An 18,814-nucleotide genomic window follows, 5' to 3' on the forward strand; every position below is an offset into this window, starting at 1 on the left:
GATTCTTTGAGTAATTAAAAATGGACTCATAGCTGTACTGAGTAGCATAAAATTTGCATATTTATTTTTGAAAGATATGTATTTGCAACGGAACATACACATTTTAATAATTATGTCAAATATCTTTTTGAATAATTAACCATTCCGTCATTTTAGTACATTGCGTACACACGCGCGCTATATGGACTGTATGTGTATACACTTTCTCACCCCACGCAGGAAGGAATTAATTGCCATACTCCAGAAATGACAATGGAAAAGGAAAAATACATAAGAATTACATAAAAGTCGCACAAAAGGGCAGTGCGAGGGGGTTAAGCTGTTGAATAAAAGAAACGCCCTCGCCTTCCCCCCACCCCCCCAAAAAATTAGTTGCCTTAAAGTGGCGCTTCCGCAGGCTGTCGCGTCGAGCGAGAGTGGGGAAGCGTATTTTCAAGGAAGTGGGGCGGGACCCCGACACCTTCCTCCACCTCCCACGGGGGCCTTTCGGGGAAGGCGGCCGCGGAGCCCCGCGGAGCTGGGGACTGTCCAGGTGAGCGCGGAGCGGAAGAGAAAGCGCCGAGGGCGTCCACAAAGCACCCGGGGCCGCCCTCTCGCTCAGGCTCCGCAGCCCTGGCGGCCGGGGCAGGGCAGAGGCGGCGGCAGCGGGACGCGGGGCGTAGGGGGCCTGCGGCTGGGGCGAAGGCCAGGCGGCCGGCGGGAGACGCCCGGCGCTGGGAGGCCCGCAGCCCGCGCCGCCGCCCGGGGCCGCGTGCGCGCGCGGCCGCATCAGCTGAGCGCGCGGCGCGTATCACGTGGTGCGCGTGTCGAAGGTCACAGCGCGCTCACAATGGAGCTCTCGGAGTCTGTGCAGAAGGGCTTCCAGAGGCTGGCCGATCCCGGCTCCTTTGACTCCAACGCCTTCACGCTTCTCCTCCGGGCGGCTTTCCAGAGCCTGCTGGACGCCCAGGCGGACGAGGCCGTGTTAGGTAAGCCGCTAGGCTCCGAGCTGGGTCGGCCTGGGCGGAGGGGCGCTCGGAGGAGAGTGCGAGACCGAGCGAGAGGGGGAGCCCCGGGAAGAGGAAGTCTCCGGGCTCTGCCCTTCGCTCCGGACGGAGTGTGGGGTGGCGGCTCCGCCAAGACCCAGAGCGGACCCTAGCCTTGCCCTGTCCCCAGTTGGCACTTGCACGTAGCCGGCTGTGTGTTCCGAGCCGGATTCCACTCCCAGGCTCTTTGTTCTTGTGTAAAACCCGTGTTTAAGTCTTGTTTGTGGCCTAAACACCTAAGGTTCTCAGCCTGGTCTGAGGGGCAGGCTGTTTGACACTTGGGTTTCATCAGGCGAGCTCCCTGGCAATTCAAGCTTTCAGTGCTAGGCTGGCAGCGGTTTCAAAGGCTCTGTTTCCGAAGTAATGGCGAGGTCCCATCGTGTTGACATCTCCCAGCTTAGAGAATACCTCCGGCGCCTGGGATCCCGCCAGCCGCGCAGCTCGGTACCTTCTGCACAGGCTGCACACCTAGCGGTTACGGTGCGGTGCAGAATGCTTTGTTCCGCACCAGCTACCAGGAGGCGACTCTCGGTGGTGCAGCCAGCGATTGCGGAGTGCGGTGTTTGTACGAATTGAAGACATATTTTAAGACAGGTCGCTTCTAGGTACTTTTCTTAAATATAAATATCCCAACAATTCAAATGTTTGTGTGTTTTTTTCTGTAGTTTCATGAACTAAACACGTACAGAAGGTATGAAAGTGGAAGTTCTGTAAACGAAAATAGTAGCCACCACCTGGGTAATCTCAAAAAAGGGATGGCTCTCAAAACCTGAAAACATTTTGAAAATTATGTTTAATATTCTGAACTCGTGCCCTTGCCTCCCTTGATGTGTTACTGTCCGTGGAGCCATTTACACTATAATTAATCTTCAGAGGGAATGTATTCATTCTTTATATTTGCACCATGTGAAATATTTATGTCCTTATTTTCCTCTGAATTTGCTCCATCCAGTGTTGGAATGGCCACTGTATAGTTATTTTTTTCTTTGGAACTATAATGCTTTTTTAAGAACACTAAAAATATGAAGGTGAAATTAAAGAAGGTAATTGAGACCGGGAAATACCAGAATTATTGATGTGTGCTCTTTATTGTTTTGCCATTGACCTTCTTGCTCATCTCATTTACTTAAAATTGCCAGTCCTTACAGTGGAATTTTTTTTATTATCTTGTTAAAGGGGTGGGGTACCCAAATGAAAATATCCCTTTAAGAAACATGACCATAAAAATTTTATCAAAGGCATCACTGGCAATTAATTTATTTTAGATCACCCAGACTTGAAACATATCGACCCAGTGGTTTTAAAACATTGTCATACAGCAGCTGCAACTTACATACTGGAAGCAGGAAAGCAAAGAGCTGACAAATCAACTCTAAGGTATAGGATTTACTTAAATTCCATTTATTATCAAATAATATCTTTATTATTACAATTTTAGTTTTAAAATGGGAACTAAACTTTGATTTCTTTTTTCCTTTAGCACTTATCTAGAAGACTGTAAATTTGATAGAGAGCGAATAGAACTGTTTTGCACAGAATATCAGGTTATTTACCTCAATTTTTTAAAATGAGCAATTAGTTTTTTTTCTATTCTGTTTGCAAAGATGTTTTCTTTTCTTTCTTTCCACCCTCCAGAATAATAAGGATTCCCTAGAAATCCTACTGGGAAGGTAGGTACTGTGTAAGGTGTCAAGTTGAGCCACTTTTCACTTGCAGGTATGAATGAAGAATGCTGGTGTGAAACAAAACGGTAAAAAAAAAACACACAGGGATTTTGACCAAAAGAAAAGGGGCCAAAGGGCAAGTTAAACAATTGAAGTTAAGCTAATGTTTTTAAAAGATGAAGATAATTGAGATAATTTTTAAAATGATCTTTTACTATTCAAAACTTGAAAAAGAAGTTTAACAATGTTTTAAATTCAGAATGGATTCAAATTTTGTGGGGGGGGGGGAGGTGGAAGGTAGAAACCATTCTTAGTAAAGAAAAATACTGAAAGTTTTTTGTGAATATTGTGTACAAAATTATCATTGTATCTTTCAGTATAGGCAGATCTCTCCCTCATATAACTGATGTTTCTTGGCGTTTGGAATATCAGATAAAGGTAAAGTTTAACTGTTCTCTCAGGTGTTTAGGAACTTAAAAAAGCAGAGTTGAACACTGAAATGTGTTGTGTTGTTTTAGACCAGTCAACTTCATAAGATGTACAGACCTGCATATTTGGTGACCTTAAATGTAGAGGTATTTATACATTAGCCCTGTCTAAAAATTAAATGTGAAATGGAATTTTAATTTTCTTGATTTAAACAGCATTTTTTTCCTTCTCCAGAACACTGATTCCCAATCCCACCCAGAGATTAGCTTTAGTTGCAACATGGAGCAATTACAGGTACAGTATTAGGATCTGTGAATATGTCCATCTTATAGATGTTTGAGAATTATGCTTTTGGAAAGTTCAAAAGAAAAATCTAATCATCTCTCAGTAGATAATGAAGACTGGGTAAGGATTTAATGGGAAGGGGACTTCAAGAGCAATATTTTAACGTAGACTTCACTTTTGGAATTAAGATGATACTAATAGAGAATTGGTCTATATTGGCTGTTCCTTTCAGTTAAAGTAAACTTTTGAGTGTATTGTTGAGTGTAAATTCCTTCTATTTGTGATGAGTTTGATCCAATAGGACAAAGCAAAATTATAAACATGGCTTTGAAATGGATTGTTTTCAGAAATTGAATTAAACTTTCAAAACAGGATTGTTAAACTGTGGTTTTAAAAGACTTTTTATAAAGGGGAAACTATACATAAAATTCTAAAATTTTATATTGCCAATGTAAGGCTGGGGAAATTCACCACTACATTGATTAATGGACATGACAACGAATTTCCTTCTTTCGACTAAAAAATGAAGATCATTGCTTCAAATTTTAGTGAAATTGAATTTTCCAAAAGGCATCTTCTGCAGTTTTTTTTAAATGTAACCATTAATCAACTTTAAACTTTCAGAAAATGTGAAATCTTTGTTAGATAACTTGAGAAATTTAATTTATATATACCTTGCTTGTTAAGAGGATTCGGTTATAAATCATTATTTCAAATCTGAGGGCAAGTAGCCGATTTGAAGATGAACTATTTTAGAGGAAAACCTTTTGATGGTCTGTCAAAGGTGAATTTTAAACTTGTTTATAAAGTGTCTCCCGGCTTTTTTCTTGAATCTTTCTCAAACTTGGATACTTCTTTCCCGTGTTTTATCTTAAAAAACATAGCATTATATACGTCTTTTAGGACTTAGTGGGGAAACTTAAAGATGCTTCGAAAAGCCTGGAAAGAGCAACCCAGTTTTAACTTGGGGAAGTTAGCGGCCGCCCGTCCTGGAAGACCAGCACTCCTTGATGCCCCGTCGGCCGAACCGTCGTTTGTGTCCTCTATTTTTAATAGAAAAAAATTTCTTGTTGGATTTATACCACTCATCAGTTTTGACACTTTTTTACACTTATGAAAAAGTTTAGAGGGAAAGGCTGCCTACGTGTTTGAATCGTTAGTATTAACTGTACATTGATCCATTTTGATCATTTCTCAAGTCTTAAAAAAGGAAGTAGACAGTATTTACCTTCTGAATAAATTCCTTCTCTCCAGAACTGAGCGTTTGTTTGGATGTGTTTGTGTGTCAGTTATTACTCTGAAGACAGAACAATTAGCGTTAATTCTTAACGACTGTCCTTCCTCTGGATTAAAATTAAACCCGGTGGGAAAAGAGGCGAGCTCCCGGCGCAAGACTCCAGCTTGGATTCGGGAGCCGGTGCAGTCACCCCGCGAGGGGAGCTGGCCCGTCCCGATACGGGCGCCGGGGACTCGCCGCAGCCGGACTCTCCCCGCGCGGCTCCCGAAGCCCGGCCCGGCCGGTTCCCGCGCGGAGCCCCTGCCCGGAGCGAGCGGCTGCCCGAGCGCGCCCCGCCTCGGCCGCCGGCGGGAGGGGAAGGGGCCGCGCGGCCGCGGGAAGACGAGGGCAGGCGCTGTTGTTTCCGCGAGCCTAACGCGGGCGCAGGTTCCGCGCCGCGGCGCCGGAGTCTGGGCCGCAGCCCGCGGGGGCGGCTGGGTCGAGAGGGGGGTGGCCGGCGCGCTCCTCGGCTAGAGCCTGTGGACTGGTGCGCCGCGGGCGGAGGCGAGGACAGAAAAAAGAAATAACGGGGGTGGGTGCGCGGGGTGGGCTGGGCTGCGTGCGGGGCGGGAGCGATGCCCGCGTCCGGAGCTGGGTGGCGCGAGTGACGTGGTGGAGAAATGCCTCCGAAGCACCGGCCGTCGCGCAGAGCGAGGGGGAGGGGGCCAGGGCCGGGCGGCGCGCTCCGCGGGGAGGGGGCGGCCACGGGCCCGACTACACCGACACTAATTCCCTGGCCGCCCTTAAGGAATGAGGGGAGCACGTGACCAGGGGGCGGGGGAGGGGGCGGGCGGACTCTGAGCCATTTTGGAGCCGGTGTCAGTTTCCACTCTGCCTTCAGCGGTGCATTTTTTTCCACCGTCCCCTCCCCCTCCTCACCCCGCCACCCCTCCCCCCGCCGCTCCGCACGCACACTCACGGCGCCCCCCACTCGCCCGCTCCCCCCACAGCAACTATGAAATAATAATTGTAGTATTAAAGGCAGAGATCGGGTGAGACAATGGGGATGTTGGCGAGGGAGCCCCGATCCGGATTAGAAACACCTCCCGGCCCCGCAGAATAATACTGATCGCGCCCCCTCCGCGCGCTCCCTCCCCCGAGTGCGGAGCGGGAGGCGGCGGCGGCGGCTGAGGAGGAGGCCAAGGAGGAGGAGGCGTTGGAGGCTGAGGAGGAGGAGGAGGCCGAGGCGGAGGAGGAGGAGGCCGAGGCGGAGGAGGAGGAGGAGGAGGAGGTGGAGGAGGAGGAGGAGGAGGAGGAGGAGGTGGAGGAGGAGGAGGAGGAGGAGGCCGGGCTCCGGAGGCAGCATGAGCAGAGCGCGGCGGCCGCGGCTCCTCTCGGCTGCGCTCGTTGCCCATTGACAGCGGCGTCTGCAGCTCGCTTCAAGATGGCCGCTTGGCTCACATTCATTTTCTGCTGAACGACTTTTAACTTTCATTGTCTTTTCCGCCCGCTTCGATCGCCTCTCGCCGGCTGCCTTTTCCGGGTACGTAGGAGTCGAAGCGCCCCGGGCCGGGGCAGGGGGCCGGCGGAGGCCGCGCGGGGCTGGAGCTGGCCGCGGGTGGACGGGGAGCGGCCCCCCCGCGCCTCGCCCCGCCGGCCGGGAGGGCGCTGACAGCGTGGGCACCGAGCCCCGCGCTGCCGCCGCCGCCGCCCGCCGGGCCCCGCGCGCCGCCCGCGCCCGCGAGCACGCGCCCGCGCCGCCCGCCGACTCCCGCGGCGCCGGGACCGACCCGCAGCCCGCGCCGCGCCGCGCCGCCGCCAGCCGGGCTCGGCGCGGCTCCAGCCGCCTCCCGCTCCGCCCGGACGCGCCGCGCGCGGCCCCACGTTTTAGTTCCTTTCTCCCCCCCGCGCCCCTCTGCACCCTCGCGACGCACATGGCCCCCGAGAAGAACACTTGTATTCGCAGCCTCTGCGGCTCCCGCGGCCGCGGCGCCCTTTGTTGGGAGGTAGATTTGGATGAGACGGGGACGGGCTCCTGAAATCGGGAGCTGCTTGGGTCAAGTGGCTCCCCTCCTCTCCCGAAGAAAGGGCTCTGGGGGGGTGTGAACCGCCAGAGAACGCCCCCATTTTATAGGGACGGGTTACGTGGGGGGCAGCGGTCCCGCCAAGGTGAGTGTTAGCCTGGGGGGAGCCCAAATAAAAATGTTATTAACTTAAGTTGGAGGGACACTTGTGTGAAATTGGATGGCTTGTAAGATGGCGGTTCCCAGTTGTTTGCAAGGTTTCCTGCGTTTGTGTTTAAAATGGTAAAGTTTTCAAGGTGTTGTTTGTTATTAGTCTTGAGTGAGTTATCTAAACATCACTTGGGACGTGCTCACTGGGAAGTGGCCATTTCAAATTTGGAGCTTTTTTTTGGAAGGATGATGGTGACTGGACGTTCGTCTTGCAGGAGGTTCCCTTTCTTTCAGCTTTTTCCTCTCTTTTTCCCTCTGGGGACGACAGTTTTCCTCGCACCCTCTACAATGGGATGCTCGTAGAACCGTGACTTAAGTCCACTCTGTTTTATAGATTTTGCTAAATGTCAGCATAGGTCATATGGTAAAGAGATGCTTTGGAAAAGAGGCACCAAAAAGTGATTGAATATAATTACGCAGTCTTTTGGGTTTGGCAGCGATATTGTCTGATCTTTTATTCCCAGAGATTTACAGTTAATAATTGGAAATAAACAAGTAGAGAGACTTTGATCATTTCCAATTGCAATAAAAGGATTTAGTGGGCTTAGTTGTCACGGTTCAATATTTGAAAGAGAAAGCTGCATTAACCCCTTCCCTTAAACTAGGCAAAATTCTGGGCATATTTTTCCAAATACAAGTGTAGGTTGGTGGTACCTGGAATGTTCTGAGTAGTTCAATTTAGATCTTTAATCTTCAAATTCTGGAAACACATTATAAGCTATATTGAACACTTGAAACCTAATGATGCAAATTGTTGACAGTATATATATATATATATATATATATATATATATATATATATATATACTAATTTATGAGACCACGTTAACATTTGAATGAAGTGGTCTAATCAGAATCTCTCTGAGGTTGATTTTATGAGCAAATTTATAAATTTTTAATACTTGAGTACATTCCCATACTTCTACCCCAGAGTGCAAGTGTTTGAAATAACTTACCTGTGCAAGTTATACATCTAGTAACAATGTCTTTAAGGTCATGGATAAGTCATGGTGTGTGCACTTGTGTATACACATACACACACTTTTGTAAGAAAATTGAGCATTTCATTGTACTTGATGTTCTACCAAGTCCTTGGATGAGCATTAAGCAGAATTCTCCCTAGGAGCCAAGCTCACCCCTACTTCACCCATACTTGCATTGGGCTGTGAGCCTCCACTGGGGTTTTGAAATTGATTTGCATTTCTTAGATTGCAATAGTCAAGCCAATTGTTAACATAATAGGAACTTGCTTCTGTTTTCCTTCATTTTGACATTACTAGTATTAGGCCTCCAATCAAATTGACAGCCCCAACTAAGTATGCCATAATGGCAAGTTTTAACTATTGACTATTTTTACCATTGTATGTCTGATGCATTTTTGCTTGCTTAGTTGGCAGTTTCTATGTTGGAACCTAGAAGGTTTTCGCTTCTAAGGTGCAAGTGTTTCTTAAACCTTTTGAGCATGTCAAATGTTTCCAGTCTTCATTAAGCTGCCAGTACTTTCAAATGGTGTAAAAAGATAAAGACCTGATTTTTATATAGTAACAAAGTGATACTTATTAGCATTATAAATGATAGTAGGGTTGTGGCCAAATTCTTCTGAACTTAAGTAGAGGAGTTGTGTGAATTAAGACTTTAAGATGAATTTGAAAGGGTTTTGGTCAAGTATATGTGACTTAAATATTTAAAGCCAATCAGTAGATAACCCTCCACTGAGGTTTGACTGTCGTGGTGTGTTAATATTTGTGTTTGGTGTTGGTTCTCTATAAAGTAGAGAAGTAAAGGCAGCTCTTTTTATTGAAGCCCCTAACTTAATCTTCGTGACCGTGGCATTCGTGTAGTATGCTTTCATCGGCTAGGGCAGGTCCTGTGGTGTCACAGAGTTTTCTTAACCAAGAATACTTGTTTTTAATCACCAAGTGCAATGGATTTAAATATTGCTACTCTTTAGGGATACTGCTCCACCCACAACTCCTCTGCAGCCCCTCTTAGACTAAATCAATAATATGTTGACAATATTCTTCTAAACAAGTAACCCAAAGATAACTGAGGAGTCACACATGAAGCTTTCTGGTTGAAGTCGCTGGTTGCCCCTGTAGGCACTTTCATAAAAGAGGTTTTGTTTTTACCAATTTTTAGTACTCTAAAGCCTTTAGTTTCAGCCATTGATGTATGTTCATTGGTATTTCCCTCCTCTACATAAAAATTTCCTAAAAATTACAACCTTAGATACATCTTCAAGTTTCACAAGCTCCCAGATTTCTATTCAAGGCAGCTTCGAGAATGTCCTTCAAGACAGGTCTAGAAACTTAGTCTTATTTCAGGTTCTGAAATGAGTGAAGTGGGAATAAGAAATGTATTTTTCAAGAATACTACACAAAATAATTGACTTCCTTGATTGTACACTGATGTATCATTGATGATAGTTCCCCACTGTGACTTTTATAACATGTAATATCTGTTGGGAATATCATTTCATCGTGTGGGGGTCTCTGTGGAGGTTAGGCTGAGAAAATGGCATTTGTTTTCCTCGTCCATGGTTGCTCTGGGTTGACAAGGTGTTGATTTAGCATTGGGAATGGGCTGTGGTCACATGGTTCTTTACATATTGTCACTATTGTGGCGATTAAAGAAGTTTTTCTTGTCTCCAGCATAGCTCAAATAAAACACAGGGCTTTTCTCCTTCTCCTCTTCTTGTAAAGTAGATTTCAGTTTTTAGCCTTTTCAAAACTTTGTATCGCTCATCTAATCTACAGCAGAACTTCATATTAAGAAAGCTTTAAAGAAGTTCAGTTCAATAAACATCTCTGCAATTTGAGCTCTGACGGTTTCGGGCTAAGTGCACAGTTGGCAATTCTCAAAAGATCCCTTCGTGAAATTTTTGATCTAGTGATTGCAAACAGGAGAGACCGAAAGAGTCAAGATCTAAAAGAAGCTCTTCGCACAGAATCGAAGTGGAATGAGGCCCCCAAGAGTGTCCGAAATGGCCGGGAGTGCGGTTTGCATTTCCCTTTACCACTCGCCCACTCCGGGTCCCCAAACTGCCCCGCTGGGTCGTGGTGGGCAGGGATCTTGTTCCCCAGAGCCGTGGGCCTCGTGGGGCTGCCCCACCCCCGAGCCTCGGCGCCCGCACCCCACCCCGCCCCCGCGCCGGCCCCGCCTCCACGCCGCGCCGGCCCCTCCCCCGCGCCCGCTGCCTCTGCCACCGCTGCCCCAGCCACCCCGCACGCCCGCCGAAGCTCGGGCTCGGCCTGGGTCCGCAAGGAGTTGTAGCTGTGGCCGGATGCCAAGTGTAAGTGTAAGTTGCTATGGAAACCCCGACAGAGGCGAGTTCCGAATCCGGAGCTGACGGAGCCGCGAGCCCCGGTGCTGTGCTGCCGGATCCGCCCCTTGCATCCCGGCCCCGGGCGCCCGCGCTCAGGCCCCGGCCCCAGGCTGACTCGAGGTGCTTCTCCTGAGGCCCCAGCACCCAGCTCCGGAAATGCCAGGGATGCAGATCGAGCAGAATTTATTTTCCCTTTGTGTTGCGTAAAAAACGTGCCAGGTTCTGGTTGCTGGAAGCGCCTAAAACAACAGGAACCCCTGGAAAGCCAGGGCATGCTCCTGGGTTTCGATTGAAGATCCATAAGGTAGCTTTACAATAAACTTGGGAGACTGAACGAGCCTTAGCGGTTGGTAAATATCTGTGGGGACTGTGGCGACAGCAGCAGCCCTGGGGCTTCTAGGCTGGAGGACAAATGGAAGAAAGAGACCCGAATACTCAGCTCCCTGCCCCCACCCCAGACCTCCTCTTGTCCTACTGGGAGGACCGGAGGACCACAAGTTAACTTTAGTTGGAACCTTTTTCACCGTTTGACGATAATTGATTCAAGCCTGATTAGTAGATTTCTTCTGTAGAATTCATTGGGACAGTCTAGCTGTACAATGTTAAACGAGTTTCATGAACACCTCAGCGTTTCAGAGTGTAAGGTTACTAGGAGTTGGAGATAATGTCAATTCTCTTTCTGTAAATTATGGCCAATATTTCTATGTCTTGCAGGATCTTTTATTAAGCAGAAATGCATCGAACAACCAGAATCAAGATCACTGAGCTAAATCCCCACCTGATGTGTGTGCTTTGTGGAGGGTACTTCATTGATGCCACAACCATAATAGAATGTCTACATTCCTGTAAGTACAAAGTTTTAGACCTTTTTAATGTCGTATTTCACATTTCATCCTGAAATAGGAAAACTAACAGTTCCACAGTCCTTGGGAATGTTGGTACAAAGTGATGGAATCGTTTCTTCTCTTGCATTTAGTGACTTTTTAGTGACAAATATTTAATAAAATATTATATAAGTATGCAATGTATAAATGTTCTCAGGATGTTAGTTTATTTAATTGAAAATATATTTTGGCATTTACCAGTTTGCTACTGTTCTCCATTTTTAACACTAATTTTAATGCTTAGCATATAATTTCTAAACTTACTTGCAAAAATGTGTTTTTACTTCTAGTCTGTAAAACATGTATTGTGCGCTACCTGGAGACCAGCAAGTATTGTCCTATCTGTGATGTCCAAGTTCACAAAACCAGACCACTACTGAACATAAGGTAGAAAAATTTTAAAATCTTTGTGTTGTTGGAATTGCATAATTTAGTGAAGGGTTATTACCCTGTTTATTTCTTCACAGAAAACTTACCCTCGAATCCCCACCCAATGTGTATGCTTTTTCACAGGGTAGCCCTTAACTTCATGCCATGTTAATAATGACTAATTGTAAACAAAGTTCAGTATTATTCAAGTGATTTTAAGATTTTTGAAAACTGAATCAGTTTTTCATTTTCATTGTTTTATTGATTTAATAATAGGCAAAAGTGAATGTGTTCAAAGTGCTTCTATTCTCCTTTATTCTCTTTCATAGCTAATTTAGTAACTTGAAGGGCATACATCTCATGACTCAGTAAAATTCGAAGAATTTATTGAATATAAAATAAAGTATTTTTCTACTGATTTAAAATAGTGCTACTACATAAAGAACTTTTATCTTATTAATGTAGTTATAGACAGAGTCATAGTCAAGTAAAATACAATAGCAGCAGGAAAACAGGGAATCTATAATAACTTGTGAACATTTTTAGTTTTTGTCATATTGATAGTTTATTTTCCTAATTTTTTTTTCAGGTCAGATAAAACTCTTCAAGATATTGTATACAAATTAGTTCCAGGGCTTTTCAAAAGTGGGTAACTTGCTTAAAAATTAATTTTTAAAAAGTATTTTATCAGTTTTACCTGCTATACCAAATGTTTAAATCTCTCCCCTCCCTTCCCCCCCCTTTAGATGAAATGAAGAGAAGAAGGGATTTTTATGCAGCTCATCCTTCAGCCGATGGTAAACTCTTTGGAGGGGGGAAGACATTTTATTTGGAGGGAGAACTTTCAATAATTTATTAAAATTGAGTTTAATCTAAATATCACTTCTATTCTCATATATAATATATAATTAAATACTTAATTTTAAAATTTGACTTTCATAATGTCTTTATAGCCACCAATGGCTCCAATGAAGATAGAGGAGAAGTTGCAGATGAAGATAAGAGAATTATAACCGATGATGAGATAATAAGCTTATCCATTGAATTCTTTGATCAGAACAGGTAAGTTTTTTAGGAAATGTGATTTATACGTATATGTTTGTTAGATACATTGTTCCACTAATAAATGATCTGTTTCTTAGATTGGATCGGAAAGTAAACAAAGACAAGGAGAAATCTAAGGAGGAGGTAAGTTTCCATGTTTCAAAAGCATAAAAAAAAAATTAGGTTCTAAATTTTATGAGTGAATGTTGCCCTTTAGAATATTCTAGGGTCAGATGATGCTGTCAAGTGGAAGAAAACTGTCATGTTTGATGTTTAAAAGTGACATATCTGATAGTCTATAAATAGAATTTAGTTTATATATGCTTGCTATTGTTACAAAATATTTTAAATAAGTAATGTTTAATGCTTTGATATACTTAAAGTCTTACTATATCAAGAATCTGTTCATTTAATATTTATAAAAATAGTAAATGCAAAGTATAGTTAAGAATTTAGTCATATCCCACTTTTAGGGATACCTTTTATCACCCAGACAATCTAATTAAAACTTTTTTTTAATCTGAAAGTTAAGAATAAAAAAATTCTTTTCTAAATGTACTTAGGTGAATGACAAAAGATATTTACGATGCCCAGCAGCAATGACTGTAATGCACCTAAGAAAGTTTCTCAGAAGTAAAATGGACATACCTAATACTTTCCAGGTATGTACTACAGTGTTCTTGCATTTTATAGAGACCTCTTTTTTTTTATTCAATGAGTTGTGTTTTTTTTGGATTCTGAATCCCAAAAAGCAATTTTAAAAAATTTAAGAATTTAATTTAGTACTTAACTTGGAAATATCTCTTAAAATACTGTTTTATGCTATGAAAACAAATCACTTAATAATTTCAAGAAATATTTTTCCTTATTTGAGATTTCAAGAGTGATCCTTTGTCTAAATGTTTGGAGAAAATGTTTTTTTAAAGCACTTTTGGGTTATATTTAGACCAAAAAAATCTAGATTTACTTTTGCACTGTGATATTTAATTGAAATATCATTTTTCAATAGATTGATGTCATGTATGAAGAGGAACCTTTAAAGGATTATTATACACTAATGGATATTGCCTACATTTATACCTGGAGAAGGGTCAGTAGCATATCTGATACAGATTATTGTGGTAAACTGTATTTAAAGAGTTAAGATTAATTTCTTCCTTTTAACTTTGTAGAATGGTCCACTTCCTTTGAAATACAGAGTTCGACCTACTTGTAAAAGAATGAAGATCAGTCACCAGAGAGATGGACTGACAAATGCTGGAGAACTGGAAAGTGACTCTGGAAGCGACAAGGCCAACAGCCCAGCAGGAGGTATTCCCTCCACCTCTTCTTGTTTGCCTAGCCCTAGTACTCCAGTTCAGTCTCCTCATCCTCAATTTCCTCACATTTCCAGTACTATGAACGGAACCAGCAACAGCCCCAGCGGTAACCACCAATCTTCCTTTGCCAGTAGACCTCGAAAATCTTCAGTAAATGGGTCGTCAGCAACTTCATCTGGTTGATACCTGAGACCTTAAGGAAAACAATTTTAAATCCCTGATTTATATAGGTATCTTCATGCCATTACAGCTTTATAGGTGTTAATACATGTGACTATCGTCCAATTTGCTTTCTTTTGTAGTGCATTAAAGTTGGCTATAAAAGATGGACTAGATGTGATATTGATATGGACGTTAATCGAAAAGGAAGATTGTTCCTATAAAGAATTGGTTTCTGAGAGGCAGACAAGATTTTTTTCTGTGTTAGGAAAGATATGAAATGGTTTCTGTAACGGTTGTTTGGATTTGAAAATATTATGCAGTGGATATAAACGTTTGGCCATAGTTTGTTAATCTCAACTAACGCTGCCTATGTTACATTCTCCTTGATTGTTCTTGTTATTAAGCTGTTTTGTGAACCTGTAGAAAACAAGTGCTTTTTATCTGAAAATTCAACAAACAGAAAGAATATGCATAGAATAATGCATTCTATGTAGCCATGTCACTGTGAATAACGATTTCTTGCATATTTAGCCATTTTGATTCCTGTTTGATTTTTAATTCTCTGTTGCTACGCAAAACCGATCAAAAGAAAGTAAACTTCAGTTTTACAATCTGTATGCCTAAAAGCGGGTACTACCGTTTATTTTACTGACTTGTTTAAATGATTCGCTTTTGTAAGAATCAGATGGCATTATGCTTGTTGTACAATGCCATATTGGTATATGACATAACAGGAAACAGTATTGTATGATATATTTATAAATGCTTTAAAGAAAATATTGTGTTTCATGCATTCAAAAATGGTTGTTAAAATTCTCCCAACCAGTTCGACCTTTGCAGATATCATACATTTGAGCCTTTTCGGCATAGAATATTTTTAATGTGGATATCTAATTCTAAAGTCTATTCCTTTGGAGTAATTGGCAGATCATATTGATTTTCTCTAGTGATACATGTTTACTTTTAAAATATATTGCAGAAAAACTTTTAACAAAGGAATTTGGAAATAGTGTCTTCATTTCCCATTGCTTATGATGAAATTACTGTGTCTTACAAATGTATATTGATCACTATAATCTTAAAGACAAATTTTAAAATAAACCAGCAAATTGCTGGAGGAAGACATTATCTAAAATTATTTTAATATGTGGTATAACAAGTAATTTAAAATTTAAGAGTTGCTTTTATAGTTGTAAACAATGGCATATGCCCTCTCTCTCTAATGTCTATAAATAGAAGCAATTTATCATGAGCTTCTACAGGTATTAATTTTTAAGTAGAGTGAGCATATTGAATTTAAAATATGAATAACCTCAACAATTTTCAGTTTGTACTTTGCTCTGGTCGAACTTGGTGTGTGTTCATCACCCATCAGTTATTTGTGAGGGTGTTTATATGAATATTGTTTCATGTTTGTATGGGAAAATTGTAAACAATTTCATTGTCCCCAGTCTGCAAAAGAAGCACAATTCTATTGCTTTGTCTTGCTTATAGTCATTAAATCATTACTTTACATATATTGTTGTTACTTCTGCTTTCTTTAAAAATACAGTAAATGAAGTTTTATGAAACTACAAATACATATATTTTTATTTTGACCTAAATTTGTACAGTCCCACTGTGTTGTTTCTAATTATAGATGTAAAATTAAATTTCATTGTAATTGGGAAAAGTTCAATAAAAGGGATATTCATTTAGAAAATAGCTAAGACTGTAATAAAAATTTGATATGAAAAGCACAATGTGCAGAAGTTTTGGAAACCCTATTGTGGATAACAACAGATAAAAGCTAAAGGGAATCCATTGCTGTCTTAAGTAGTGATGTTGGTAAGAAGTACATGATTTGTTGTATAATTGCTTAAAAACCCAATTGAAAGATGTATCTGTTTATTTACTTTATAACCTTTGAAGTAAAAGTTACACATGTTTGCCAATTTTGGTGAATTTAACTTCTTTTTCTAGGCCTCAACTTTTTCATATCTAAGACAAAGAAAAGTTAATGAAAGTTTCAAGTGGTATTTTTGCTTTGGGTGATTGTATGTATTAAAAAATGAAAAAACTTTTCAAAGGCTAAAAACTTCAGATGCTAGTGCACTGTCATTTGACTTATTCAAAACCAAATTGTAAAATCAACATGGGACTTAGACTTTAGTGATGAATTTATTTTTGAAGTTATTAAAATATCAAGATACTGCATTTATGGTTTAAGACTTATATTTGAAAATGTACATTTATTTTATTGGAAAGGATTTTTTTCTCTACTCAATTTGAAAATTGCTTAAGCAATTAAAGGGTATTTCAGCCAAAACTTCATTGTCTTTTAATAAAATAGAAGATTACAATGTTTTGGATTTTTCTATAATCAGCCATCACAGTTTGGCAATTAAGATTTAAAACTTTTGTTAAAATACCATTTAAATTTCAACCTTACAAAAACCTATAGCAAAGCTAACTTTGTAACTCTTAGGAGTAAAAGCAGGTTACATGAAAAATTAAGTTTGGCTTTTGCTTCTGAAAAGTATTCTAGGATTCTATACTACAAAGGTAGTGCTAACAAAATATTCCACAGAAAATGCCTAAATTGATTTCACAGATTTTAGCTTAAAAGCAGAGAGAGAATGAAGCTAGTTGCTGTTGTGTAAATAGTGATCTATCTTGCTTTACACATGCATACTACTTTACAACTACTTTTTCCTTTAAAATTGCCAGCCGACCCGCTAATTGCACTGAGTTGGAAAAAAAGAAAGCTGACTTAGCCTATCAACCACATTACTCCGGTCCCATTTCTGTATGTGCCAATGTTAGGATCTCCGGAGGTATAATGCAACAGGCAGAGTAATCTGGTAGGGACTTTTCTTCATCCTTTTCCCTTACTCTTTTCCCAATATTTGGAGTTTTAGTTCGCGTGTGAAATTTGGCACACATATAGGCCTACCAAGATAAAGTTATGTTATGAAAACTTAAGAGGCGCTTAATAAGAACCCACGTGACTTGTTGTTTGCACTGTCCAACAAGAAATGAACATGTTTGGTTTTTCAAAAATAGCTTACAGTCATCTTTGAGGGGATGGGATTTCAATTTTAGAAGCAATCTGCATAGGGACCCTAGTCTCTTTTAGAATCCTGGAATGAAGGAAGTTAGTTTTTTTCACTTATTTTAAAGGCTTGATAAATATGTATCTTCTCATTGCCCCTGGAATGACAATGGAAATTCTGATTTAGTTTAGTGCTTTCCCCAAAACAGTCTAACTCGAATTTTATCCAAAACAAAAGGTCTTGGTGACATTACATGTAAATCACCCTTAAAAAAACATACTTTTAAAGACGTCTATTGGTGAAAAAAGGGCAGAACACAGCTCCAGCGTAAGGCTCTTGGGTTAATTAGATAATGTCATTTCACTTGAGGGTATTTCTTCATATATAAAACGAACAGTACAACAGGTGATTTTTGCTAAGATCTCTCTCTAAAAAAAAAAATCTAACACCTCCAAAAGAAAACCTTGAACTAAACTGGACTATTTTAGATAGTCTGGTTCTTTACAAGGAAGAGATGGCATCACCTATTAGAGCCTCCCAGTAAATCTGACTTGGGAAATAGCCCCGTGAAGTCCTTGAGTCTTTAGATCTTGCAAATCTCAAGATCGGGCCAGTTTTGATTATGAAAGTCTCTGAAAATGTTTACACAGTCGAGTGTTTCCTGTTTCCGTAGTTAATTTTTTTTTTTTACCGTTTTTTCTTCTTTTGGTTCTTGAAACGGATTTCCTTTATTTGCACCAGTTTCTTTTTCTTAGTGTGCAATTTCTAGGTCGCACAAAGACTTCACTATCAACTTGTCTTCAAGTCGACGGCATCAAAAGTCATTTATCTCTGGAAAGGCTACTTTAAGATCCTTGTGGGTTTTCTGAAGGAGTTCAAGTGTATGTGGAAAACTCATCCCGAAGTCTATTAAACCTCCAAAAAATTAGTAAGCATTCAAAAGCTTCCAATGAATGAGTCAAAGTGCTTCCCATCTTTTAACTCTTGCCTTAAAATGTTCCTTCCAGAAGGAATTCCCAAAAACAGCAGGTGTGGCTCCCACTTACATTTCAACACAAATATTAACTTCTTGCTCTGATTGTTGGGGGTCAGCATGAAATCCAAACTTCAGAGAGGACGTGATTTCAAGTTCGGTACCGATTCGGCGCTCTCCAGCCCGCTAGCCTCCTTGGTGGCCAGAACCCAATTTGAGAGAAGAGACTCGGGAGGCTGAGGACGGCGTCCTGGGGGAGCGCGCTGGGAACTGGGATGGAAGGAGGGAGAACGTCGCACAGGAGAGGAAAGAGACCGCGGGAGGGAGGTCCGTCCGGGAGCCGCCGCCGTAGGTCTCAGCCCCCCCTGGAGAGGAAGCTACGCGAGCAAAGCCAAAGACTGGCGCGCACTGCGCGACTTGGAAGATAAAACCCGGGCGACGGTGACCGGGGTGGACAGATCCACGGCTCCCCCGCCCCTATAAAGGCTTTGCATGCGCTGGTGCTTGGTGGCGAGCGCGCAGGACGCCGCCGGCCGAAGACCTCCGTCTCCCGGCAGCGCTGCCTCCCGGGTCCGGGGGCCTTTCCCCAACGGACGCGCTGGGAAGAAAGGGCCCTTGTCCCGCGCCGAGGTTTTACTAGCAGCGCTCCGAGGGGTGCGGGAGTCCCAGCGCAGGCCCGCCCCGCCCGCCGCGCCGCGGGGTCCGGCCGCCCCGCGCGAGCCCAGGCCGCGGGCACCGGAGGCCATTTTGCGCGTGCGCCGCTCGCCCCGCGCCGCTCGGCGGGCGAATTCGCGTCCCGCCAATTTTGAAAGCTCGATTCTCAGGCCTGCGGGGCTCGGCTGGCGGGGAG

The 18,814-nt window shown here is 42.6% G+C and overlaps 2 protein-coding genes across 3 annotated transcripts; both read left to right on the forward strand.

The window, feature by feature from the left end:
• Positions 1–798: 798 nt before the first annotated feature.
• COMMD3 (COMM domain containing 3) lies at positions 799–4,675 on the forward strand. The gene is made up of 8 exons (XM_081093456.1): positions 799–968; positions 2,291–2,402; positions 2,506–2,569; positions 2,661–2,695; positions 3,067–3,127; positions 3,208–3,264; positions 3,353–3,412; positions 4,307–4,675. The coding sequence occupies exons 1-8, from the start codon at positions 830–832 to the stop codon at positions 4,364–4,366; spliced, it is 588 nt and encodes a 195-aa protein (XP_080949582.1). The 5' UTR covers positions 799–829; the 3' UTR covers positions 4,367–4,675.
• Positions 4,676–5,783: 1,108 nt separating this feature from the next.
• BMI1 (BMI1 proto-oncogene, polycomb ring finger) lies at positions 5,784–15,888 on the forward strand. 2 transcript variants are annotated; one of them, XM_081093437.1, is made up of 11 exons: positions 6,036–6,162; positions 10,893–11,023; positions 11,353–11,449; positions 12,021–12,076; positions 12,178–12,228; positions 12,385–12,493; positions 12,574–12,619; positions 13,039–13,137; positions 13,485–13,565; positions 13,648–13,786; positions 13,869–15,470. In XM_081093437.1, exons 2-11 carry the CDS (start codon positions 10,912–10,914, stop codon positions 13,874–13,876), a joined length of 798 nt encoding a protein of 265 aa, XP_080949563.1. In that variant the 5' UTR covers positions 6,036–6,162; positions 10,893–10,911; the 3' UTR covers positions 13,877–15,470. The 2 variants fall into 2 exon arrangements, with proteins under 2 accessions (XP_080949562.1, XP_080949563.1); XM_081093436.1 differs by having other exon boundaries at positions 5,784–6,162; positions 13,648–15,888.
• The last annotated feature ends 2,926 nt before the right edge of the window (positions 15,889–18,814 follow it).

Source organism: Myotis nattereri (genome assembly GCF_964212035.1).
Source record: "Myotis nattereri genome assembly, chromosome: 1".
Lineage (NCBI taxonomy): Eukaryota > Metazoa > Chordata > Mammalia > Chiroptera > Vespertilionidae > Myotis > Myotis nattereri.

Bases quoted from the DNA above. Each gene is read 5' to 3' on its own strand.
- COMMD3 (XM_081093456.1), top strand. From the start codon at position 830: ATGGAGCTCTCGGAGTCTGTGCAGAAGGGCTTCCAGAGGCTGGCCGAT. The intron at 2,570-2,660 runs GTTATTTACCTC...TCCACCCTCCAG, and splicing joins TGTTTTGCACAGAATATCAG to AATAATAAGGATTCCCTAGA. The intron at 2,696-3,066 runs GTAGGTACTGTG...TGTATCTTTCAG, and splicing joins CTAGAAATCCTACTGGGAAG to TATAGGCAGATCTCTCCCTC.
- BMI1 (XM_081093436.1), top strand. From the start codon at position 10,912: ATGCATCGAACAACCAGAATCAAGATCACTGAGCTAAATCCCCACCTG. The intron at 11,450-12,020 runs GTAGAAAAATTT...TTTTTTTTTCAG, and splicing joins AGACCACTACTGAACATAAG to GTCAGATAAAACTCTTCAAG. The intron at 13,138-13,484 runs GTATGTACTACA...ATTTTTCAATAG, and splicing joins ACATACCTAATACTTTCCAG to ATTGATGTCATGTATGAAGA.